This window comes from Sturnira hondurensis, unplaced genomic scaffold, assembly GCF_014824575.4.
Source record: "Sturnira hondurensis isolate 20B ecotype Veracruz unplaced genomic scaffold, ASM1482457v3 Scaffold0022910, whole genome shotgun sequence".
Taxonomy (NCBI): domain Eukaryota; kingdom Metazoa; phylum Chordata; class Mammalia; order Chiroptera; family Phyllostomidae; genus Sturnira; species Sturnira hondurensis.
Window position 1 is genome coordinate 7,635,937 of NW_028095541.1, and position 27,197 is coordinate 7,663,133.

Here is a 27,197-nt window from a genome sequence, read left to right on the forward strand (position 1 = left end):
GTTTTTATCATGAATGGGTGTTGGATTTTATCAAATGCTTTTAATGCATCTATTGATATGATCATATAGTTTTTATCCTTCATTTTGTTTATGTTGTGAATGACATTTATTGATTTGCAAATCTTGCACCAACCTTGCATTTCTGGAATAAATCCCACTTGATTATGGGTATAATACTTTTGATGCATTGCCATATTCAGTTTGCTAGTATTTTGTTGAGAATTTTAGCATCTATGTTCATCAGGGATATTAGCCTATAGTTTTCTTTCTTTGTAGTGTCTTTATCTGGTTTTGGGGTTAGGATATTGCTTGCCTCATAAAATGAGTGTGGGAGCATTCCCTCTTCTTGAATTTTATAAAATAATTTGAGAAGGAGAAGTGTTAGTTCTTCTCAGAATGTTTGGTGAAATACACCTATGAAGCCATCTGGTCCAGGGCCTTTGTTTGTTGGGAAGTGGTTTTTTGTTTATTTGTTTTTTCTTACTACTTCATTTTTACTAGTTGTGGTCTATCTATTCAGGTTCTCTGATTTTTTCTGATTTAGTTTTGGAAGATTATATGTATGTAGGAATTTATCCATTTCATCTAGGTTGTCCAGTTTGTTGGCATACGATTATTCATAATATCTTCTCACAATCCTTGTATTTCCTTGGTGTCAGTTATCATTCCTCATTTTCCAATTCTGATTTTATTTAATCGGAGTGTTTCTCTTTTTTCCTCAATGAGTCTGGTTAAATGTTTGTCAATTTTGTTTATCTTTTCAGAGAACCAGCTCTTAGATTCATTTATACTTTGTATTGTTTTTTTAGACTCTTTTTTATTTATTTCTGCTCTGATCTTTTATTATTTCCTTCCCTCTACTCACTTGGGGCTTTGGTTGTTGTTTTGCAATTACATGTAGTTATTACAATATTATTGACTATATTCCCTATGCTGTACTTCACAATCCTGTGGTCTATTTCATTTTTAAAATGCTAATTGCCAAGATAACCAAAGTAGGAACTTTTTGAAACTGAGAAATACTGAGAATTTGAGAAATTCTCCTTTACTAAATGTAAATGAATACTTATAAAATACTTGGGGGGAAAACAAAATTTTTAAATTACCATAAAAAATGGATTCGTTTCCAGGAATTTGTAAATCTAATAAGGGCAAGTTTATTTGGGTTTTTGTTTGTTTGGTTGGTTGGTTTTTGTTTGTTTTAAAAAAGCTCTGGTTTATGTGTAAAAAAAACTTTTGGCAATGTTAGTACACTATGGAATGAGGGTATATGATGTTGCTTTCTTATGAAGATTTTTCAGTTTGAGATTTAGATATCTTATTAAGATACCATTTTTATAAGCCCCAGGAGTTTCTTCTGTCCCTTAGTTTTTAATAATAAATTTTAATTATAAATTGCATTTATCTTGTTTCAGGTACAGTATTTAGATCATGGACTCACTGAGAAGATTCCACAGTGCCATCTCTACCCTATTTTGCTATATCCTGACACACCCCAGTTTTGTATTCCTTGTCAGCTCTATCGTACCATACCTGTAAGTAAACGGTTATCTATAGGATGATTACTTTATTTTTTAATTGTAATATGCTATTACAGTTTTCCCAATTTTTCCCCCTTTTCCCCCCTCCATCCAGGAATCCCCACACCATGTCCATGAGTCATGCAGAGGTTCTTTGGCAACTCCATTTCCCATACTGTATTTTATGTCCATATGTCTATTCTGTAACTCCCTATTTGTACTTAATCTTCTTACATCTTCACCATTCCCCATACCCACCATCCCATCTGGCAATCATCAAAATGCTCTTTGTATCCATAATTTAGTCTTTGTTCTTCTTGTATGCTTAGTTTCTTTCTTAGAGTCAATTATTGATAGATATATATTTATTGCCATTTTATTGTTCATAGTTTTCATCTTTTTCTTAAAGAAACCCCTTTAACATTTTGTGTAATAATGGCTTGATGATGATGAGCTCCTTTATTAGTCTTTTTCTATCTGAGAAGCTCTTTATCTGCTCTTTGATTCTAAATGATATTTTTGCCGGATAGAGTAAACTTGTCTGTAGGTTCCTGCTTTTCATGACTTTGAATATTTTTTGCCAATCTCTTCTAGCCAGAAAGTTTCTTTTGAGAAATCATCTGATAGTTTTATGGGAATCCCCTATAGGTAACTAACTGCTTTTCTCTTGCTACTTTTAACATTCTCTCTTTATCTTTAACTTTTAGCATTTTAACTATGATGTGTCTCTTTGGATCCATCTTGTTTGAAACTAACTGCTGCTTGGACTTGCATGTCTAATTTTCTTCCAAATTAGAGAAGTTTTCTTTCATTATTTTCTCTGATAGACTTCCAATTCCTTACCCTTTCTCTTTCCCTCCTGGCACCCCTGTGATGCAAATGTTGGACCTCTTAAAGTTGTCCCAGAGGCTCCTTACATTATCCTCATTTGGCAGGGGGGGGGGGGTTCTCTTTTCTTCTTCTTGTTCTGATTGATTGATTTTGCTTCTTATGTTACAAATCATTGGTTTGATTCTTGGCTTTATACAATCTACTGTTGTTCCCCTGTAAATTGTTTTTGATTTCAATTAGGGTAACCTTTGTTTCTGACTGGATATTTTTTTTATGCTGTTGAGGTCCTCACTAAGTTCTTTGAGCATCCTTATAACCAGTGTTTTGAGCTCTGCATCTGAGAGATTGCTTATCTACATTTTGTTAATTTTTTTCTGGAGTTTTGGTCTGTTCTTTCATTAGGGACATGTTTCTTTGTCTCCTCATTTGGGCAGCCTCTGTGTTTCTTTATATGTAATAAGTAGAGTTGCTATGCCTCCCTCTCTTGGTAGCACGGCCTAATGAGATACAGTGGCGTAGTCTCCCTATCACCCAAGCTGAGTGCTCAGGGCGCACCCTGTGTGTGGGCTGAGTACAGTCTCCTCTTGTAGTTGAGCCTTGATTGCTGTTGGCAAGTCAGTGGGAGGAGGGCTTTACCTAGGCTAGTCAGCTACAAGGACTGGCTATGACTACTTACCACCAACCTTTGTTCTCCATGGAGGATCAGCTGTGCAGTGGCTGTGCCATGGTACTAGACAGGGTCTGTAGCCATCCACTGGATGCACAAGCCCTGGGGTTTCCAGGATGGTGCAGCCCCCACCTATGTATTGCCTGGGGCCACCCTGCCTGAGCTATAAAGCAATCTTAAATGGCTGCTGCTTACGCTGGGCTTAGAGAGTTCCAGGCAAATCCAAGCTGTGAATCTAGTCTGATTGCTGTTAGTTCAGGGCCTGTGACCCCTTAGTTAGGAGTATGGAGGCTGAGGACTCACTGAGACTGGTTGTCACTTGTTTGAGAGAATTTAGGAAGTTGTGAAGCATGAGCCAAGACAAGCCACTACTATGGAAAAGCAGCTTGGATAGGCCTGTAAATTGGGTGGGATTGAGTCTCTGGGGATCTCTAGGACCGATCAAACAGTGTTAGGTTGATGGAGTCTCATATGGTACCAGCTTGTCAGCTCTTTGACTCCTTTGGAGTTTGGTTTAGAAAAGGGACAATGGCCTTTGCTTGCCTTTATTCCAGACACTTCACTTACTCCCTGTATGCCACTGGTGCCTTTTAAGCTGCTACCCTGGTGCTGAAGCCCAGAGAGAGTGAGTCTGATTCAGTCATTTTGTGGGTTCTTTCAAAGGAACTGCTTAGGACTGCAGAAGTTTCTTCCACTGAGTCAATCCCCACTGGTTTTTGCAGCCAGAAGTTATGGAAACTTATCTTCCTGGCACTGGAATCCTGAGTTGGGGGACCTGATGTGGGTGTGGGACTCCTCACTCCTGAGTTACCCCTCTTGATTTTTTATCCAACACACTTGGGTGTGACACCAACCTGTTCTACATCTGCACCCCTCCTGCCTATCTGGATGGATGTAGTTTCTTTAATTCTTTACTTGTCAGACTTCCATTCAACTTGATTTCTGACAGTTCTGAGTATTTAAGTTGTAATATTGATGTGGTTGTCAGATGATTAATTTTAAATACTGTTGTTTATTAACAATTTTCTAGAAATTTGAATGTAATAAAAATAATAAAATATTTAATATGCCAGCTAAAAGGCCTTTATGAAGAAAACTACAGACTTACACTGAAGGATAAAAAATCTGAATAAATGAAGATAATTAATATTTTTATAGATGCAAAGGCATAAGCTTATAAAAATTATTTCTTCATTAAATATAATTTCAGTAGATTTGAAGCTGGAAATGAGATAAAGGACTGTATGTTAATTATCAGTAAACTTTGTTTTAATTTCACAAAGTTTCTGTGACCACGGATTAGGTGGTTTGGCTCAGGGTTCCTGGTGGTTCTGCAGTCAGTGCCACCAGAGGTGTAGTTAGTTACCATTCACACCCCGTCTGAAGGATGAGGGAGGCCCCAGGTCCTTGTTCTCAGCATGTGAAACATAACAAGCACTGCTCCCTAATAAACACATTTTGTAGACATTGTAATACATATTGTACAAGCACCACATTGGCATTTTTTAAAAGTATTATCATGCTTTATTTTTATGCAGGCTTATGTTTTTAAAGCACAAAATGCTTTAAGAGGTTATGATGGTGGGAAGCTCAGTCAAATACTAGTTTTTTAAGACCATTTCTATTGTATACCCATGGTATTCTCTGAAAATTGTGTATATATTTTGTACTATTCTCCAATGGTATGTATCTATGGCTATTTTGTATACCTTCATTTGCTTCCTGAATTATTTTATGAAAGTGTGAATGATTCTTTATTCCTTTCAAATAGGTTGGGGGTATCTGGCAACCAGATGCAATAGAACTCCTTCAGGAACTGCTTTCAAAGAGAGAGGTGGAAATTCATGTTATGGTAATTTGTACTTAAAGCATATATCATTGATTTGAATTTTTTGCCATAAAGTGTTATAGATAACATAATTTGAGGCATATTTTTTATGATGAATGATATTCCTATATTAATGTAAATTACCTATTGATATAAAGAAGTTACCACTTTGGTTCCTAGGTGTATTTTAAAAGATTTTATTTATTTACCTTTTTTTTTTTAGAGAAAGATGGGGAGAGAAACATCAGTGTGTGAGAGATACATGGATCTGTTGCCTCTTGTACTCCCCAACTGGGGACCTGGCCCACAACCCAGGCATGTGCCCTGACTGGAAATCAAATCAGTGACCTTTCAGTTCGCAGGCCAGAGCTCAGTCTACTGAGCCACACCAGCCAGGGCCCTGGGCTTATTTTAAATAAAGCCAAGCTTGAGCAGGTTTCTGAGAACTTTTATAATTATTAAAGTCAGTAATTTGTAAGATTCTTTAACAACTTATTTTGATAGCAAGGAACAATATCAAAAAATAAGAGGTGTTTAAAAATGTATTTGGTGGCCCTGGCCTGATAGCTCAGTTGGAGTGTCATTCCATGAAACAAAAGGTTGTGGGTTCAATTCCTGGTGAGGGCACATACCTAGGTCATGGGTTTGATTCCCACTTAGGACATATGACTGAGTTGTGGATTCAGTCTCTGGTCAGGGCACATATGATACTCAACTCATCGATGTTTCTCTTTCCCTCTCTCCCTTCCTCCTTCTCTCCCTCTCTCTAAAATCAATAAATATATTCTAAGGTGAGGATTTAAATAAATAATTAAAAGTATGTGTGGTAGTTTTCAGGGCTTGCTACACATGGAGCATTATACTAGTTGCAGATAAAACCCTGTGGTCAAAGACCACCTCCAGTCAAGGAAACAACTAGATGCCAGACGTAAGCCTCAGAGCTGTATACTATGAAGTCACTTGCTAAGAGCCTAGTGGCTGGTGAAATGAGTAAGTGCATAGGGACTTAGAGATAGTGAGAACTGAGGTAGTTGTTAAAGGAAAGGTAGGAAAGTTCTCCTGACCAGGGAAATGGAATGTACCAGGAGACACAGAGACAAATGAGCATGGCATATTTTTTTAAGAAATAGTATAACTGTTTAACTAGAAGAACAGAGTTTTGGGGAGAAAAAATAGTGGTGAATAGGATTTAAGAAAGTGGTCAGTCAGTGGGGCCCCACTGGAGGTTTCTGAGCAGTGAGTTAAGAAGATTAATCTGCAGCTATATTTGATGATTCCAGTAGAAAGATACAAAACTATAAGGGAAGTATTTCTCTATGAAAGCTATGATGATAGGGTGATAAAGACCTAAGAAGAGCCACAGACTCACATGAATAAGAACATAGAGAAGCTATTGATGTTGTTTGTGTTAGTACCCAGAGGCCCTCTGGGTACTCACAGCTTCTGTGGGACATCACAGAAGTAAGGCAGGGATTCAGATTTTTTAGTTTATCAAGGCAGCTTTCTCTGCTGGTTAGCTTAACATAGGAGAACAACCTGTAGTATAGTAAGTCCTCAAACAAAAGAAAAAGTTAAGTTTCTAGGCATCTTATCAATGTTTTAACTGAAGGACCTGCTGTGTACCAAACACTGCTCATTGTCTCAAGAACCATGGATTTATATGTCCTGCAGCCCTACTGCCTACCAAACTTACCCCAGGTCTGGAGGGACAGCAGTGAACTGAGTAGTCAGAAATTCCTGCCTTCATGGAGATTCCATTTTAGTGGTGCAGAACAAAATTAAAACATAAGGTATGTTAGGTAGTAACAATTTCTGGAAAGATAAAGCAGGAAAGTCTCACAGGGAGAGGAGAGGCCAGGGAGGAAGTCATTTTAAATAGAATGGTCAGGGATGACATCACTACAGAGGTTCAAGTAGACTTTAGAATGGTGAGAGAGCAAGGGTACCAGGAGAATAGTGCAAAGGGCTCCAAGGCAGGAGCTCACCTAGACTATTCCAGTGCAGCCAAGGAGTGTCTGTGGCAGGAGCAGAAGGATCAACACAGAGAAGTGGGCACAGAAGAAAACTTGTAAGAGCTCTGCTGTTGGGCAGACATGGAGTAAGGAATGGCATGATCTGACCTAACATTCTAGTGTTTTCACTTTGCCTGATAGAAGCTCAATAGTAGAAAAAGATAGAAGCAGAGAGCTCTACTGGCAGGCCATTACAGAAACACAATAGAAACCTGACTTTGGACTCAGGAGCTAAGGGGAGAGGTTGAGACAGGTCAGCTGGTGAATGTATGCATGCTCAGTACCTGATCACAGTCCAGGGACTGAAGAACCATTAGCATGATGCCTTCTAGACTGCTGTTAATCCTTCCATTTCGCCATTCTTGAATTTATAACTAAATTTCGTTCTTTTTACCCCATAACTTTTTTTTCTCCTTCTACTTTGTATAATTACTAGTATCATCTAAAAATGAGCTGTAGTACCCTGAATGGTGTGTCTCAATGGATTGAGCACTGGCCTTTGAGCCAAAGAATTGCTGGTTCGATTCCCATAGGGTCCATGCCTGGGTTGCAGGCCAGGTCCCCAGTGGGGGGGAGGTGCAAGAGGCAACCACACATTGATATTTTTTTCTTTCTCTCTCTTTCTCCCATCCCCTCTCTCTAAATCATTTTTAAAAGATTTAAAAAGTAAAATGTTTTTTAAAAACTTTAAGTAAAAATGAGGTGTAGTAAATTATATATAGTAAATTATTTTTTAGTAAATAAGCAGCCTACCATAACACTCTCTATCTTATTGACCTGTAAATATACTTTACAAAAAACAAAATAATATCATACTACCTCATAACCTGCCAAAATACCATGAAGAAAACTTTATGAAATGAGTCATTAGTCAAACTGGTAATACTATAACTTTCAGAAATCTAATTATATTTTTGCTGACTAAAATTTTAATCTTCAAAAAGACTTTATTTTGATAGTAATATTTTTTAAATTAAACTGAAATAGGAATTACCTGCAAATCCATGGGAGAAATTATCTGTTCATCTCTATTTTGATGGAATGTCACTTTCTTATTTTATGGCACACCATAAATATTGTACTTTTGAACATTCTGAGGAGATACTGAAAAAAGTAAGTGAACTATTTTTCTATAAAAATGTAAATTACAGAAAAAATTCTGGTTAAAATTTTGTTATCTTACACCTCAAGTCTTCAATATTATTCTACCTGTCTGATATGTTGAGAGATAAGAGAATTTGTAGATTTTTTTATTGAGAAACTGATATACTATATCATGCTTTATAGGTGTCCTACAAAAGACCAATTGCACTGAAATTCAATTAATGTTTCTGTACCATCAAACCTAGTGAGAAGCCCATATGTTAGCCAATATTGTTTGAATAGAGATGTAAGTAATAAAATCTTAATAGAATTTACTGCCAGAAGAGGACTCTCTCTCAGATAAAATTATTTTACTTTTATTTGGCATTATACTATTACCCCCATTTTGCTTGCTTACAGGATACTCAAACCCATATTTGAAGCTTAGCTTCATTAAGTAGCCCAGTCCAATGACTTGTTGCCTCTGTTTTTAATATTTTTAAAAACATTAGCCTATTAGAGATATGGGCTCATGTTGTACACCGTAAGTGCTATTTATCATGAATATTATATGATAAGATACTTTTATTTCTATAGTTATAGTTCACTTGTCAATTTTTTGTTTGTTTTGGAAATACTTTATATATTTTTTAATTCTTTTTTTATTGTTGTTCATGTACAGTTTTCTGCCTTTCTCCCCGACCCCAGCCCACTTGTCAATTTTTTGAATATTTGTTTTAGTGATAGAACAAAACCAAACATTGAATGTTTGATGAAATGTAAAAAACTGCTCTTCTCTCACATAGTAATTGTGATGCTACTTAGATTTGTCCATGTTACCCTCACTGCCACTTGTTTCTTTTAAGGAGTTGGATGTGTGCACGTACATTTGTGCCCTCCCCCCGTGTGTTTCTCTAAAAGGTGTTTCCAATATCAAACAGGTTTTATAAAGATTGCTTAGTTTCTTTTAGTGTTACCCTGAATTGTTAACATTTAAAGGGAAAGGTAAGAGCTCCCACTCTCTTATATTAAACTAATTATAGCTGTTATATGTTTAGCATAATTTTAAGGATTTTTACTGTTGCAATATTCAGATTACTCAGGACATTAGATTTTCCTGCAGTTAACCTGAAATACATAAATGAATGCAAACAAGGACACATACCCAACTTTTATGGAGATGAAATATGAAAGTGCCTTAAAAGTGATACTACATAAAGATGGTTTTATTCATTATATTATTATATTGTGTATATTATACTGTATATATTATTATATTCAATATTATCATGTTGTATTTCAGATTCCAACAGATTACAGTAAAAAGTATGAGGAAGACAGATGGGAAATAAGATTTGAGGTAAGTTTCAATCCAAATATTTTGGACACTTTATCAATGGAGAAGATCCGAATCAAAATCAGGAAGTAAGCATTTTATATCAGCTTCATCAAGGTATAATTTACATATCATAAATTTCAACTTTTTAAAGTGTGCAATTCAGTAATTTTTAGTATATTCACTGAGTTATGCAATCATCATGACTATCTAATTCCACATTCCATCACCCCAAAGAGAAGCCTCACTCACCAACAGCAGTCACTTCCCATTCTCCCTTTTCCCAGTCCGTTTCCTTGGAATCACACAATACCAAGCCCTTTGTGATAGCTTCTTCCTTCAGCATAATGTTTTCAAGGTTCATTCATGTTGTTGTATGTGTCCTTTTCATGTCTGATTAATATTTTATTAAAGAGACCACATTTTGTTTGCCCATTAATCTGTTGATGAACACAGATTATTTCCATCTGTTTGCAACTGCAAGTAAAGCTACTATGAACATCGTGTGCATGTTTTTTTGGTGGATGCCTGTCTGTTTTCACTTCTCCTGGGTATAGACTTAGGAGTGGACACACTAGTGACTCTGTTTACCATTTTGGGGAACTCTCTGAGACTGTCTTCCAAAGGGGCTATATCATCTTTCTTTGTACTAAGAATGTACAAGGGTTCTATTTTTTCTGTACTCTTACCAACACTTATTACCTGACTTTTTTCTAACCATCCTAGGATAGGTGTGAAGTGTGGTTTCTCATTGTGGTTTGATTTGGTTTTCCTGAGGATGCTGAGCTTATTTTCATGTGCTTTTTGGCCATTTGTTTATTTTCCTTGGAGAAATTTCTGACACCAAATACAAAGTCAACAAAAACAAAATTAAACAAGTGAGACTGCATCCAACTAAAAAGCTTCTGCACAGCAAAAGAAACAACAAAGTGAAAAGGCAGCCTACTGAAAGAAAATATTTGCAGATCACATATCTGAGAAGGGGCTAATATCCCAAATATATAAAGAACTCATACAACTTAGTAGCAAAAACAATCATTTAAAACATACACAGAGAATCAAAATAGATATTTTTCAAAAAAAGGCGTACAAATGATGCTCTGGCTGGGTGGCTTAGTTGGTTTGGAGCATCGTCCCATACATGAAAACGTTGCAGGTTTGATTCCCAGTTACAGCACATACCTAGGTTGTGGGTTTGATCCCCAGTCAGGGTGCATATGGGAGGCAGCCAACCAGTGTTTCTCTCTGCCATCCTTACTCTCTCCCCAAAATCTTTTTTTAAAATGTCCTTGGGTGAGGATTTTTAAAAAAGACATACACATGGCCAAAAGACATACAATGTACCTGTTGGCCAACAGGTACATGAAAAGATCCTCAACATCGCTAATAATAAGGGAAGTACAAATCTAAACCCCAATGACATAATCACCTCTCCATTTAGAATCGCTATCACCAAAAAAGCAAGAAACAACAAGCATTGGTGAGGATGCAGGGGAAAGGACACCCTCATGCACTGTTGGTAGGCCTGCAAGTTGGTGCAGCCTTTATGGAAAACAGAATGGAGGTTGCTAAAAAAATTAAAAATACAACTAACTTATATAACTAACTTCTAGGCATATATCCAAAGAAACAAAATCACTATCTTGAAAAGATACCTGCACACCTGAATTCACTGAAGCATTATTTACAATAGCCAAGACATGGAAACAACCTGAGTGTCCATTGCCAGACAATTGGATAAAGAAAATGTGAGCTCCTACCCTTCAAGACAGCATGGTTGGATCTGGAGAGCACTGTGCTAAGTGGAATAAGCCAGGCAGTGAAAGACAAATACCATAGGATCTCACCCATAAGCAGAACCTAATCAACAAAACAAACAAATGAGCAAAATAGAAACAGAGACTTGGAAATAAACAACAACTGACAGTGACCAGAGGGGTTAGGGGCAAGCAAAGGAACCCAAATAGAGGACTCATGGGCATAGAAAGTAGAGCTGGATTGACTCTGAGGGTGTGGGGGGACATGATTGGGATGATCAATGGGGAAAAAGGTAGGTCAAATGTAACTGAACAACAACAACAAAAAGAAAATGTGTAGACACACACATATACATATATATGTGAGTGATATATCTATATATATATATATATATGCACATATATACTTTGAAGTATTACTTAAACATTAAAGGGAAACCCTGCCATTTATGACAACATTGACAGATTTTGAAGTCATGGTCTGAAATAAGTCAGAGAAAGATAAATACCATATGATCTCACTTACATGTGGAATCTAAAGAAACTGAGTTCATAGATAAAGAGAAAACACTGGTGGCTGCCACAGGTGGGTGGGGGGTAGAGGTGGGGAAAATTAGCAAAGATGGTCAAAAAATGCAAACTTCAGTTATAAGAGAATTAAGTCCTGCGGATGTAACATACAGGATGGTGACTAATGTTAACAACACTATATTATATATTTGATGGTTGCTAAGGGAATAAATCTTAAATACTTTGATCAGAAGGAAAAAGGTTTTCTAACTGTGTGAGGCAATTGATGTTAACTAGACTTACTGTAGTAATCCTTTCACACAGTATGTACCTACATCAAATCATTGTGTGGTATATGTGGACTAACACAAGGTTATATATATCAATTATATCTCAGTCAAACTGGAGAAAAATAGAAAATAAAAATAAAGGAAAATGAAAAAAAACATTCTACCCCTTTTTGGCTGGGCTTTTTAGCTGGTAACCTCTGGTTTTTCCACCCTGTAATTTCTGGTGTTTTTGTGGTTTTGAATATTTGGTATGCAGAATTCTGAACAGATACGTGATTTGCACATGTTTTCTTCCATTCTGTGGGTTGTCTTTTCACTTTCTTGGTGGTGTCCATCTGTGGAAGCACCAGAATTTTTAATTGTAGTGAGTCCAATTTATTTTATACTTTGTCACATGTGCAATTTGGTATGGGAAGTAAGAGTTTTAATACATAAATTTTTCTCATAAGTAGAACTTCATTCCTATTATTATAAAAATAGATGTTTGTTCTAAAGTTAAACATATGAAATCAGTAAAATTCAACAGTAGGGTAATCACTTTTTTGCTCAACTCTACTAAGTGGTTCAGATATCTTTTGTTTTGTCACCAGTTTGAAAATGTTAAATAGTAATAAATTAATCTACAAATTTGAATGTGATAATTTTACTTTGTATGCTAATTATTATATTCAAGAATTTATTTTAACTTTCTAAAAGAAAAACCACCCTATTTTTATGTATATTTGGTATTAACAATTACTAAGTGCTATAATCCTTTTGAGAATAATGTAACTTTCTATTATTCCTTAAGATTTTATAGAACTTAAAAGAGAACACTCTTTTTGGGGGGAGGGGGCATGATTTTTAACTTAAATCTTTTTTGGGATTCCCTATATTTGTTTAGTTTTTATTATAAAATACATACTTATTCTAATGTAATGTCCATATAATAAGGATACTGAAAGGAGAAAAAGAAGAGAAAGGGATAGAAAACATGTTTGAAAAAGTAATGATGAAAATCTTCTCTAATTTGATGAAAGAAAAATCACACAAATCCAGGAAGCACAGAGGGTCCCAATCAAGACAAACCCAAAGAGGCCCAGTCCAATACACATGATAATTAAAATGGCAAAATTCCATGGCAAAGAGAAAATCTTAAAGGCAGCAAGGGAGAAATAGAAAGTAACTTACAAGGAAGCCCCAATAGGGTTAGCTGCTGACTTCTCAATGGGAATGCTCCAAGCCAGAAGGGAATGGCAAGAAATACTCCAAGGGATGTAAAATAAAGGTCTCTAAACCAAGACATTCTACCCAGCTTGTCTCTCAATTAAAATGGAAGGCCAAATACGGAGTTTCCCAGACAAAAGAAGGCCCAAAGAATATACCTTCACCAAGCCAGCACTGCAAGTATGCTAAAGGGACTACATTAATGAAAGGAAGAAAAAGAGTGAGAGACAGATGAACACAGGTATGAAGGAAGAAAAATGAAGTACCTATCAATAATAACCTTAAATGTACATGGATTAAATGTTCTGATCAAAATACACAGAATAGCTAAATGGATAAGAAAGCATGACCCACACATATGCTGCCTACAAGAGAACCCACCTCAGGACAAAAGACCTACATAGATTGAAAGTGAAGGGCTGGAGCAAATATTCCAAGCAAATGAACAGGACAAAAAAGCCAGGGCAGCAGTACTCATATCAGACAAAACAGACTTAGAAACAAGGACCATAAAGAGAGACCCAGAAGGCCACTTCATAATACTCAAGGAAAAAATCCATCAAGAAGACATAAACATTATAAACACATATGCACCCAACATCGGAGAACCCAAATACATAAGGAAAATGTTAGAGGACTTCAAGAAAGATATAGACAGCAACACATGTATACTAGGGGATTTTAACACCCCACTGTCAAAAATGGATAGATCTTCCAAACAAAATATCAACAACAGATATTATGGCATTGAACAATACCCTAGATCAGTGGACTTAATTGATACATATAGAACCTTTCATCCTAGAAAAGTAAAATACACATTCTTTTCAAATGCACATGGAACATTTTCAAAGCTAGACCACATGAAAGGACATAAAAAAGCCTAGAAAATTCAAGAAAATTGAAAGCATAGCATCTTCTCAAAACACTAGGGCCTAAAACTGGAAAGCAACCTAAAGAAAAAAACTCAAAAACACTCAAATTCATGGAGATTGAATAACATGCTATGGAACAATGAATGGGTTAAGACTTACAGCCAAGATGGATGTGTAGATGGAAACCCTGTGTCTCCTCCTACACCCAAGTTTAAAGACAACAAAGATTTAATAACAAAAATGCAACCAAAACAAACAAAATTTACCTGTACGGAAGTCTGACAACAACGAACCATTCAGCCAGACTGGTAAGAGGGGCACAGTCAGCAGCTGGTGTAGAGGGGTCATGCAAGAAAAAGTGGCCAGACCCACCCAGGCACGCAGGCGGTGGTTGGCAGATCCCAGGTGTGGGGTGGCAACGGGCAGACCCAGTGAGGGCGCAAGGTGGCAGGCTGATCCAGGTCACACATTCACATGCAGAAAAACTAGGCAAAGGAATGAGCAGTAAGACAGACTGCGCAAACCAGGGCCCCAGCGACAAGAATGAAAGCCTACAAGCACCACCCAGAAAAACTTTCAGGGGTTGAGGTGCCAGGAGAGGCTCTCAGGCTCACAGACAGTTCGTTGGAGAGACCCACAGGGTCCTGGAGGGGTACACAAGCCCACACACCTGGAAACCAGTACCAGAAGGTCCCAATCTGCTTGTGGGAAGTGGCACAGGGAACCAAAATCCAACAGAGAGCAGAACAAATGCCATTTCTCCCGCTCTGGGCCCATCCCCACATACAGCATCACAACCCAGAGAACTGGGTTGCCCCACCCTGGTGAACACCTAAGGCTCTGCCCCTCATACATAACAGGCGCAAACAGACCAAAACATTATGGCTCGAGAAGAAGACAGCTCAAAGACCCAGAGCCAATACTTCTAAGCGACCAAGAGATAGCCAACCTATCAGATGAACAGTTCAAAATACTGGTGATCAGGATGCTTACAGAACTGGTTGATTTTAGTCATAAATTAGAGGAACAAATGAAGGCTAAAACTAAGTGAAATGAAGGAAAATGCACAGGGAACCAATAGGGATGGTAAGGAAACTGGGACTCAAATCAAGGGAGTGGACCAGAAGGAAGAACAATATGACCAAACAGAAAATAATGAAGAAACAAGGATTCAAAAATGAGGAGAGGCTTAGGAACCTCCAGGACATCTTTAAACATCCCAACATCCAAATTATAGGGGTACCAGAAGGGGAAGAGGAATAGCCATGAGTGGAAAATTTACTTGAACAAATAATAAAGAACTTCTTCAATCTGGCAAAGGTAATAGACTTCCAAGAAATTCAGGAAGCTCAGAGAGTCCCAAAGAAGTTGGACCCAAGGAGGAACACACCAAGGCACATCATAATTACATTGGCCAAGATGAAAATGAAGGAGAGAATCCTAGAAGCAACAAGAGATAAGGGGACAGTCACCTACAAAGGAGTGCCCACCAGACTGTCAGCTGATTTCTCAAAAGAGACCTTACAGGCAAGAAGGGGCTGGAAAGAAGTATTCCAAGTCATGAAATCCAAAGACCTACAACCAAGATTTCTCTATCCAGCAAAGCTTTCATTTAGAATGGAAGGGCAGATAAAGTGCTTCTCAGATAAGGTCAAATTCAGATAAGGTGAGTTCACCATCACCAAGCCCTTAGTATATGAAATGTTAAAGGGACTTATCTAAGAAAAAGGAGACAAAAATATGAACAGTGAAAGGACAGCTAACTCACAGTTATTAATGACCACACATAAAACTAAAGCAAACTAAGAGGACAGCTAGATCAGGAGAGGAACCATAGAAATGAAGATCACATGGAGGGTTAGTAACAGGGTAGTGGGAGGAGGAGAAGGGGGGAAAAGGTATAGAGAATAAGTAGCATAGACAGTAGGTAGAAAATAGGGAGGGCAAGAATGGTATGGGAAATGTAGAATCCAAAGAACTCATGACACATGGACATGAACTAAAGGGGGGAAATGGGAGGGGGGGTGCACAGGGTGGAGGGGAATGGGACAACTGTAATGGCATAATCAATAAAACATTTTTAAAAATAAATGCCAAAAAAATGAATGGGTTAAGAACAAGATCAAGGGAGGAATCACAAAATTTTTGCAAACGAAAATGAACTCACAACACTCCAGAACTTACGGAACACAGTGAAGGTAGTCCTGAGAGGGAAGTTCATAGAGATACACGCCTACCTAAAAAAGATAGAAACAATTCAAATAAACTAACCCTACATCTACAAGAACTGGGGGGAACAACAATGAAGACAGCCCAGAGCAAGTAGAAGGAAAGCAATAACCAAGATCAGAGCAGAATTGAATGATACAGAGACTAAAAGAACAATTCTGATAATAAATCCAGGAGCTACTTTTTGGAAACTAAAACAAAATCATCAAAACTTTAGGCAGGCTCATGAAGGAAAAAATAATAGGACCCAAATAAACACAATCAGACATGAGACAGAGGAGATTACTACTGACACCACAGAAATACAAAGAATTGTAAGAAATTAGTATGAAGAACTGTATGCCAAGAAATTTGAAAACCATGGTGAAATGAACAAATTTCTAGAAAAATGCAATTTTTCAAAACTGAAGAAGCAAAAAGCCTCAACAAACCAATAACAGCTGACAAAATCAAAGCAGTAATCAAAAAACTCCCAGCACACAAAACCCTGGACCAGATGGTTTCACCGGAGAATTCTTCAAAGCTTTTAAGGAAGAGCTAACCCATATCCTTCACATAACTCTTCCAAAATATCCAAGAAGACAGAAGATTACCAGACTCTCTTTATGAAGCCAGCATCATCCTAATCCCAAAACCAGATAAAGACACAACAAAGAAAAAACTACAGGCCCATATCACTGATGAACATAGATGCTTAATACTGGCAAAGCACATCCAGCAATACATTAAAAAGATCATACACCATGACCAATTGGGATTCATTCCAGGGAAGCAAGGTTAGTACAGTATTCACGAATCAATAAACATAATACATCACATAAACAAAACCAAAGACAAAAATAATATCATATCAATAGATGTGTAAGGAGCATTTGGTAAGGTACAGTGCCCATTTATGATTAAAAAAAAACAGCAAACTGGGAATAGAGGGAGCATCCTTCAACATAATAAAGGCTATATGTGAGAGACCTACAGCCAATATCATACTCAATGGGCAAAAACTGGAAGCTCTTCTACTAAGGTCAGGAACAAGACAAGGATGTCTCCCTTCACCACTCCTATTTAACATAGTATTGGAAGTCCTAGCAACTGTAATCAGACAAGAAAAAGAAATAAAAGGCATCCAAATTGGAAAGGAGGAAACAAAACTGTCATTGTTTGCAGATGACATGATAATGAACATAGAAAACCCTATAGACTCCACCAAAAAACTACTTGCCTTAAGTGAATTTGCCAAAAGTCAATATTCAAAGGCATTTTTATACAACAATGAAATATCAGAAACAGAAATTAGGAAAAAAATTCCATTTGCAAGAGTACCAAGAGAATCAAGTACCTAGGAATAAACCTAGCCAAGGAGGTAAAAGACGTGTACTCAGAAAACTATACAACACTGAAGAAAGAAATTAAGGGAGACACAAACAAATGGAAGCATGTACCATGTTCGTGGATTGGAAGAATAAATATCATTAAAATGTCCATACTACCCAAAGCAATTTACAGATTCAATGCAATACCTATTAAAGTACCAATGACATATTTCACAGATATAGAACAAACATTTCAGAAATGTATATGGAACTATAAATGCCCCCGAATAACTGCAGCAAATTTGAGAAAGAAGAGCAAAGCAGGAGGGACCACAATACCGATATCAGACTGTATTACAAGGCCACTGTAATCAAAACATCCTGGTACTGGCATAAGAACGGGCACATAGGCCAATGGAACAGAACAGAGAGCCCAGAAATAAACCCAAGTCTCTATGGTCAATCAATATTTGACAAAGGGGAACAAGCATAAAATGGAGTAAAAATAGTCTCTTCAACAAATGGTGTTGGGAGATCTGGACAGCTACATGCAAAAAAAATGAAACTTGATCACCAACTTACACCATACTTAAAAATAAGTTCACTGTGGATAAAGACTTAAATATAAGTCATAACACCATAAAAGTCCTAGAGGAAAACATTGGCAGTAATATCTCAGACATTCCATGCAGCAGCATCTTGAACAATTTTTACAAAGTTTAAGCACTTTTTCTAAAAATAAATGCTACAGAAATCTGAAAAGTAAAAAGTCCAAACCCCCCAGGTCCTACTAGGATGTGGTGTTAATGTTAACTGTTTGTTAACCATTTCTGCAGAATATTGTGTATGTGCAAATATGTGTACATTAAAAGAAAATGGGAATACAAAATTTTTCATTGGGTGGAGCGAGAGAATTCTAAAGATCTTTTGTTTACTTGTCACATTTCCCAAAATTTTCCAGTTTGTTGTATTCACTGTGTCAGAGAGCTTGCTTTCTGCTAATTGAAAGCAAGTTACAATGTCATAAATATTGATAGTATAGTGGATTTTTGTAGTAATCATTCTGAATTTGAATTTTTTTGTGGTGTTTTAGGAATTGCTTTTGTCTGAAACAGAAACCCCTATCTTACCACCATATTTGCCTTCACCTCTGCCTCCCCCAGGAGAACTCTATGCTGTTCAAGTTAAGCACGTGGTCTCGCCTAATGAGGTGTGTAATTTAATTTGCATGATTAGTTGTTTGTTTGTTAAAGACATAATATGCAATCTTGGTCTTTAACTCTTAAGATTCTTCTCCTTTTCTTCTTACTGACTTTGATTAATTGACGCTTGGTGACTGCTAGTTTGCCCATTCAGTAATTTCTGTTCAGACATTTGTTGATACTTAATAAGTCAAGTATTTCTTAAGCTGGTTTTCCCAGTGTTGTGTTGCTGTAATTATACCAAACATTTAGATTTTTAATCTGTACCTATTTTAACCTATGAAATCTTCGACATCTCACTCCCCTGTCCCCTTTCTACAGGAAGTCTAAATGCTCTGCATTTTTCCATACCAGTGATCGCCTTCTAATGCCCTCTCCACTTTCTTACAATGTTTGTCTGTTTTTCCCTACCAGACTGTCACTCCACGAAGACAGGGACTTTTATCTGTTTTGGTCATTGATGTCCCCAGAAGCTAGAATACTGCCTGATACATAGTAGGCACTCAGTAAATATGAATTGAATTGAATAAGTACACTAACGAAAAAGTCTAGCCAACAAAAAAGGAAGCAATGACAGTGAAGTAAAAGAGTCCCTTTAGTCAGTTTCCACAGCAAATTTTTCCTTCGCTGGCAAGGAAAGAATTTGCTCTTCAGTTTTATCAGAGAGCATAGGAGTGTACTACTGTTGGGTTTTAAAATGGTTTTTTGTATTAGTTATTTATTGCTGCATAACAGAATACCTCAAATTTAGCAGCTGAGAACAACACAAATGGGAGTCCGGAATCAGCAGCTCCTTAATTCAGTACTGGCTCAGGACCTCTCAAGGTCACGATAAAGGTGTTGGGGGTGGGAGAGGGCATTGCAGGATGCACTTTCAGAAAGACACACGATGCTGCTTGGGGGCTCAGTGCCTTGTCCTGTGGGCCTCTCCATTGACTGAATGACAGCACAGCTTTCCCTGGGAGAGCAGTGACGCCAGCAAGACAAAGGCATCATGTCATGTTCTTTTGGTCACAAAGATCAACTTCAGTATGATGTGGGAGAGGAACTTTACAAGGAATCATTGGGGCCATTGTTGGAGACTGTCTACTACAGTGATTTTTGTCTGTATAAATTAATACTAAAATAATTTGAAAGTTTTCCCTTGCTTTTCCCCCCACTTAGGTGTATATTTGCCTTGATTCTGTAGAAAAGTGTAATCTCTGTAGCCAGCATAGTGACACAGATAGCAGTGGAGTCTGCTGGGAATCTGAGTCTGAGAGCCTTAATGAAGCTTTGCAGAGGCTCAACACTCATGTGGAGACTCTCCTGCCTCTGACGGACTTCAGAACAGGTAGCCCATGCTTTCTGAGTACCATGGGATTCTTAGTGAAACTTGTTCTGTTTGAATGGACTGATGAGGTTGGTGATTTCTAATGTTATCACTCCCTGGATGCGCTCATTTCTGAACTCTCAAGGTGCTGTAAATGACCTTCCCCATTTTCTAAGTGATCTAAGAGAAGGTAAGTACTGCATTGGGGCAGTTTGATTTTCCAGAACTTGAGTTCATTGGAAAATTGCATGAAGGTGTTTTGTCTAAGCTGGAGGTTTTGTGACTCAAATTTTGAGAGTCGTTACTGAGACCCAAATGGCAATCATTTTCGTTGCAAGCCATTGCAATTAACTGATGATTTTAGAGTTGGAGGCATGAGAACCCAGGTCAAATTCTGCTGTCTTTTTTCTTTATAATTTATTTTATCCACATTTATTAAATATACGTGATTCTCCTGTGAGACTTCACAAGTACAAGTGTCAACAGTTCCTGAGTACTGAGTATGTCTTTGCATTTCTGTCCATGTATGACAGAGATGTGTTTATTCTGTGTTTTGTACATACAGAGGATGTGCCAAAGCAAAGGAAAACTTTGGCCTGGTGTACCTGAGTTTTACTCAATGAGATTTTTATTAGTTGTGACTGATGTTTGGCTAATAAACAGCCCTTGAAGTTCCCTCTGCCTGGAATGTTCTCCCAGTCTGTGAGCAGTTTAGGTCTCTGCCTAACTCTTCCCCTGTTGCAGGTCTACCCTGACGCCCTGTAGGAGTGGCACTACCACCCTCCCAACCCCATCACACTCCATGCCACCTTCTCTCCCTTGTTAAATAGGGACCCCCCAGTACTGCTGTGTCACCAGCAATTAGGGTACCTTGCACAAGCAGGTGCTCATAAGTATATTGAATAAAAATAAATTCATTGTGTGTAGCTCAGTGGATTGAGCGCGGGCCTGCAAACTAGACAATCGCGGTTCGATTCCCAGTCGGCACATGCCTGGGTTGCAGGCCAGTTCCCTGCAGGGGCCAGTTCCCAGCAGGGGCCAGTTCCCAGCAGGGGATGCATGAGAAGCAACCATACATTGATATTTCTCTTCCTCTCTCCTTCCCTTCCCCTCTAAAGATAAATAAATAAATATTTTAAAAAATAAAATAAACTCATTGTGATTTTTTTGGTAAACTCAGATTTATAATCTGAAAGAAACAATTCTTCCTCATTGTATTTCTTGCCTCAAGAGAAATCAGACCAACCATCTGTGTGACATTCTGATTCATGGAGCTGTACACACGTTTGTGCCTTCTTCTGTAGGTCCTTGGTTTCTCAGTGCACATATGTACAAGTTGATTCATAGGCAAGTGCCTCTTAAAATGTACATTTGAATAAGTAATTTATGTTGAAGGAATTGCTTTGTGGATTTAAAATGACAACTAGGTGGGTTTTTTTTCAGTGCTATTTTGAGATGTCACTCAGCCATATTTTTGAAGCTGGAAATAGTAAAGGTTAAAGGGGATTGTTAACCATGATTCAGGCAGTTGTTTACTATGCAGACAGATGAGATTCTTAACTGTTCTAGTGATAACCTCCATATACTTGATTAACAACTTTGATAAAAATTGTTTTTAAAAATCTGAACATTAGAGTATTAAGTATTTAAATATCACTTGCCCACAACTACTTTTCTTTATAGAAATTTTGTAGAAGAGAATGATAAAGGGAAGGGCAGGAGTAGAGCAAGATAGGAACCCAAGGTTTCTTCTGTCTGCTCTGCAATCTTAAAGTATATGAAGAAGGGGAAGCATGTAGTTATACTCATTGTTCCACAACTTGACTCAAGCCTGGCATACATTTACACACGTTTTACTGAGCAAAGGCTTATACCACGTACCTGGTGGGATTGTTTGAGAAGTAGTGGGGAAGCAGAGAAGGGACACGTGCATAAGTCCAATGTGAGAAGAACAGCTTATGCTAAAGCTGTGTGCCTGGTACCATGGGGTCAGAGACCATGATAGGAGTTGGCTTTCTGAAGTCATGTCAGAGCTGATCTTTGAAAGAAGAGATGTTGATCATAAAAAAGAAGGGCATGGGGCACAGTCCATATGGTGGAACAGCCATGTGCTGAAGTAATTGTGTTCAGGTAGTAACTGAGGTTTGTGGTAGGAGTTGGCTGGGAGTGGATTATGAACCCTGGAAACCAAACTTCTCAGGACATGATATTTCAGGTGTGGTTAAGGCACAACTGAAGAATGTTAAACAAGAAAGCAGTGTAATTGAAAATTTTATTCAATTCTATTGGTTTTATAGAGAATGTACTGGTGGAGGACAAACTCGAAAGCAGGAATAACAGAAACTGTTTTATTATCCTTTGCAGAAAATGGTGGTCCAAATGAAGAGATTTGGGGAATACAGAGCCAGGGGGCTGTGGAAGGGTGACATAGAACTGGGGCAACAATAAGACTGAGAGCCATGAGCATGGGAGAATGCCTTCCTTCGGGGTTTATGAAGTCTAAACCAGGGGTGGGAAACTCATTTTCACCAGGGGCCATATCAGCCTTATGGTTGCTTTCAAAGGGCCGAATGTAATGTTAGGACTGTATAAATCTAACTACTCCTTAACAGTTAAGCAGGAGCTTGCTGCTGCCGCCAGGTAGAAACAAGGTGCCAGGCCAGATAAAACAAGGTGATTCAGCCCATGGGCCTTGTGTTTGCCACCTGTGGTCTAAACAAAAAAAGAGTGCAAGCCAACATCTGGCTAACTGTTGAGTGTTTAATTCTGAATAATGGCTATGTGACAATTCCATTGATTTGTACTTTACTGGTAGTAATAGAAAACTGTACTTGAAAAATAATTAAATAAAAAAATTGGGAAAAAAGCTATTAACAAAATAAAAGGTAATGTGATTTTCCCCCTTTTTCTGTCTTTCCAGAAATGCCTTGCCTTGCAGAATACGATGATGGATTATGGTATAGAGCAAAGATTGTTTCCATTAGAGAATTTAATCCTGTAGCCATCCTGGTTCAATTTGTGGATTACGGGTCAACTGAAAAGCTGACGATAAACAGGTTTTTAACAAAGTCAACTTACCTGAATTAGGATTCTTAGCTTTATTTGTTTTTAATAATTATTAGGAAGATTTTGAGTTTTAAAAGAAAATACCTTACAGCTGTTGATGTTGATATACTGGAAATTTTTTAATGAAAGTTTATTGTGGTAAAATACACATAAAGCTTACTATTTAAGCCATTTTTAAGTATATTGTTACCAGTAATGGGCATTAAATATATTCACAGTGTTGTGCAACCATTGCCACTGTCCACTTTCAGGACTTTTTCATAAATCCCAAGCAGAAACTCTGTACCCATTAAACAGTAACATTCCACTCCCCGTTCCTCAGCTCCTGGTATCACATAGTCTGCTTTAAGTATAATCATACAATATTTGTCTTTTAGTGTCTGACTTACTTTACTTAATGTTATCATGGTTCATCCAATTGTTGCATGTATCAGAATCTCACCACTTTTGTGGGTAACACGTCATTTTATGTATAGACTGCATTTCGTTCATCTGTTGAAGGACACTCTCGTTGTTTCCCTCTGTCGACTCCTATGAATAACGCTGCAGTGAACATGCACAAGCAGTTGTTGGAGCCCATCTCTCAGTTGCTGGAGGTGCATCCCTGGGTGTGGAGTTGCTCAGTCACACAGTAATTCTATGTTTAACTTTCTGATGATTTTACATTTCCCACCAGCAATGAAAAGGGTTCCACTTTCTTCACATCCTTGCCAACAGTTATTTCAGGGGGTGGAGGGTTTGGTTTGTTTTATTTGTAGTATCTTTCTATATTGTGGTAAAATACCCATGTCACAAAATATACTCTTAACCATTTTTAAATGTACAGTGGAGTAGTGGTAATCCTACTTAAATTGTTGTGCAACCAGTCCCCAGAAATCTTTTCATTTTGTAAAACTGAAAATCTGTACCCATTAAACAAAAATACCCATCCCCGCGCATCCAGCCCCTGGCAGCCACCCCTCTCCTGTATGAATTTGACTGTTGTACGTCTCTAATATGAGTATTTGATTGTTGTGACTGGCGTAATTCACTGAGCATAATGATCTAAGTGCATCCAAGTTGCAACTTGTGTCAAAATTTTGTTCCTTTTTAAGGCTGAATTGTACATGCAATGTACAATTTATATATCCATTCATCCATCAGTGGGCATTTGGGTTGATTCCACCTTTTGCTCTTATGGATAATGCTGCTATGGGTGTGCAGATAACTCCTTAAGGCCCTGCTTTCCGTTCTTTTGGTTATGTGTGTGCCCAGAACTGCAATTGCTGGGTCATGGGCTCATTCTATTTTTAGTATTTGGAGGAACCACCAAACTGTTTTCCTTGGCAGCTGTTTTCCTTTGGCAGATTAGTAGGAATTTAAAAATTCCCACTAAGTGTCCAAAGTTTCCAGTTTCTATGTCCTCACCAGCACTTTTTTTGTGTGTGTGATAATAGTCATTCTAATGGGTATAAGGTGGTGTCTCATTGTAACTTTGATTTGCATTTCCCTAGCTGAGAATCTTTTCATGTATGTTGGCCATTTATATATCTTCTTAGTAGAAGTGTCTATTTTTTTAAAGATTTTATTTATTTATCTTAGAGGGGAGGGGAAGGAGAGAGAGAGAGAGAGGGAATCGAACCGCGATCCTGTGGTTCGCAGGCCCGAGCTCAATCCACTGAGCTACACCAGCCATGGCTAGAAGGGTCTATTTTTAACGCATATTTTTTTCTCTCATTCTGTAGGTTGCCTTTTCACTCTTGTTATGCCCTTTGCAGTTTTTAGTTTGATGTAGTGCAGTTTCTTTTCTTCTTGGTGCCCATGCTTTTGGTATCACTGCCAAGAAATCATTGCCAAATCCAAACTTTTGTTTTATAGTTTTATCTGTCAGAGAATTTTAATTGTAACATTCTGAATATTTTAATTTAAAAACTTCTTTTGTGACAGACTACGACAGATTCCTCTTCACCTTATGCAGTATCCAGCCCAAGCCATAAAGGTTCTACTGGCAGGGTTTAAACCTCCCTTAAAAGATTCAGCAAAGACAAGAATACCATATTGTCCCAAGTGGAGTATGGAAGCATTGTGGGCTATGATAGACTGTCTTCAGGGAAAACAACTTTATGCTTCTTCCATGGTAAATATTTGGCTTAATTTTCCAGAATCTTTTTTGGAGTTATTTCTAGAGTCCCTGTTAACTTTCTAAAATGCTTTCCGCCCATGCAACTCTAGTTGCAAACATGCTTCAACTAAAGTATATAAAGCTGTAAATACTATAGGATTAATTAAAATGTCTTAGTGATGTCATGACTAAGATAAAAGTGATCAAGATAAGTCTCCTATAATCAGAGAACTTCCAGGTCAGTGAGGGAAACATGTAAACCACTGATTAAAGAGGGTAACTTTGGGGAGTGCAAGAAGCAGGGGTGATGGGGATGTGGCATTTGATATTCCTTAGTAGGTCCTCCAGCACTTACATTGAAGGGACAGGGAAGTGATATTTGCTCTGCATCCTAGCAGATAAATAGGAAGGGCCAGAAGGGGGATTCTGGTCATAGAAAGGCTGGAATTACACTAATACCACACACTAATTTTGAATTGTTTAATGCAAAAGAACATGTGTCAAAATAAGAAAGTTCAGGTGATGTTTGGTGTAAATGTGCTTTCTTCTTTAGAGGTTGGCATGTCACAAAAGGGAGCCCACAGGCAGAATCCAGCCTGCACCCATGTTTTATATAGTGCAGTGTTCTAAAACTGGAAAATTTTACCCCCCTAAAAGTTTGTACTTGTGACTTCTGATTTAAGTTTATAAAATGCAGGAGCCCTTCCGACCCCTTCACTTGGAAATATTCTCTCCAATTCAGCCCAGCCTCACAGTGTTGTTTCGGCCTGACCTGTCCTGCTTTGGGGACCCAAGCTTTTAGGAGTCCTGGTGTATTGGCTGTGACAAGAATGAGCTCTAAATGAAACAGTGCTACTACTAGAAAGTGCTTTTGGAAAACCTCTGTACTTATCCAGCTCCTGTGTGTACAGAATGGTACAAATTGCTTCTGCAGTTTTCTCTCAAGAAGCCCCTGAAAAGAGAATGTAGGCAGGGCAAGTAAATGTTCTTCGACATGTGTGTTTTTCTACTTCTGTGAGTAGCATTCAGAATTTGGTCAGTTTCTGCTTAAAGGTATAATGCTTTATGTAGAATGTAAATGAATTTTAACAAGGATGGTGGTGTTTAGAGCTTGTTGGGTCTATGTAGGAAAACTTTGGAGAGGAATTAGGCTACATGTTAAATAAAGTAGAAGGATGGAAAGATCATGATTTATCAGGAAACCATTACATACCTTTTCAAAGTGCCGAGTATAAATTACAAATAAGTTTCAGAATGCTTTTGCTGTCCTGTCAGAGGTAGGAGAGAAAAGACAGCAGAGACATTACTGTGTTTTCTTCACAATTGTATTTTAATTTTAGGCTCAGGAACCAGAACAAATTGTGACATTATATGAAGATGAACAGTATCCAGTTCATATGACATTAGTAGAAATGGGGCTTGCAGAACAAGATGAATGATGTAAGTGTCACTTCTTGTTTACCTGTATAGCTGGCACAAAGCAGGTGACTAATGCCCATAAAAGTACCTTTGGACTTTCCTTGATTTCTCAAAGTGACAACAGAGCTCAACAAGAATCTCCTAGATTTCTTCTTCATAGGCCCCTCAGCAGTGAAGGCAAGTATCAGAAGTTCTGTAAGTGTTAGAATGCTTTGCAAAGGCTCTCGTGGCCGTTCCTACTAGGAGTAGTTATGGGGGTAAAGAAAGCAGAAGACGGGCCTCTATAAGTGACTGAAGCGCATTGTATGGAATGTATATAGGACTGTTGAATAATCAAGGTCCTAGTAACCAAGTTATCAAAGTACTTGGGTAATGAGCTTACTCTGTCTTTATCCATTCACATAAAATAACAAGTGATACAAGAACTAGACTTGAACATTAAGAAAGTATAAATAATACACACTTTGTTTTTCAGGTATACAGCCCAGAAGAAAGTTTTTTGCTGTATGCAGACCATTTCAGGCTTGTTTTTCTCACCTTGTTCTGCAATAATGCTAGTCCCTTTTTCCCCCTTACATATTGAACTGTTAGAAATTGTTTGAAAATTCATTAATAAATATTTGCTTCAAATATTTTTGTTTTC

The 27,197-nt window shown here is 37.8% G+C and overlaps 1 protein-coding gene across 1 annotated transcript in view; it reads left to right on the top strand.

Annotated features, from left to right (window-relative positions):
* RNF17 (ring finger protein 17) overlaps positions 1–26,600 on the top strand; it is a 176,037-nt gene extending 149,437 nt beyond the window's left edge. Inside the window, exons 29-37 of the mRNA XM_037037065.1 lie at positions 1,416–1,535; positions 4,790–4,870; positions 7,846–7,971; positions 9,245–9,301; positions 18,548–18,664; positions 19,821–19,989; positions 22,889–23,024; positions 24,961–25,150; positions 26,476–26,600. Of these exons, the coding sequence (XP_036892960.1) occupies positions 1,416–1,535; positions 4,790–4,870; positions 7,846–7,971; positions 9,245–9,301; positions 18,548–18,664; positions 19,821–19,989; positions 22,889–23,024; positions 24,961–25,150; positions 26,476–26,574 (1,095 nt within the window). The 3' untranslated portion in view covers positions 26,575–26,600. The remainder of the gene's footprint in view (positions 1–1,415; positions 1,536–4,789; positions 4,871–7,845; positions 7,972–9,244; positions 9,302–18,547; positions 18,665–19,820; positions 19,990–22,888; positions 23,025–24,960; positions 25,151–26,475) is intronic.
* Positions 26,601–27,197: the final 597 nt, after the last annotated feature.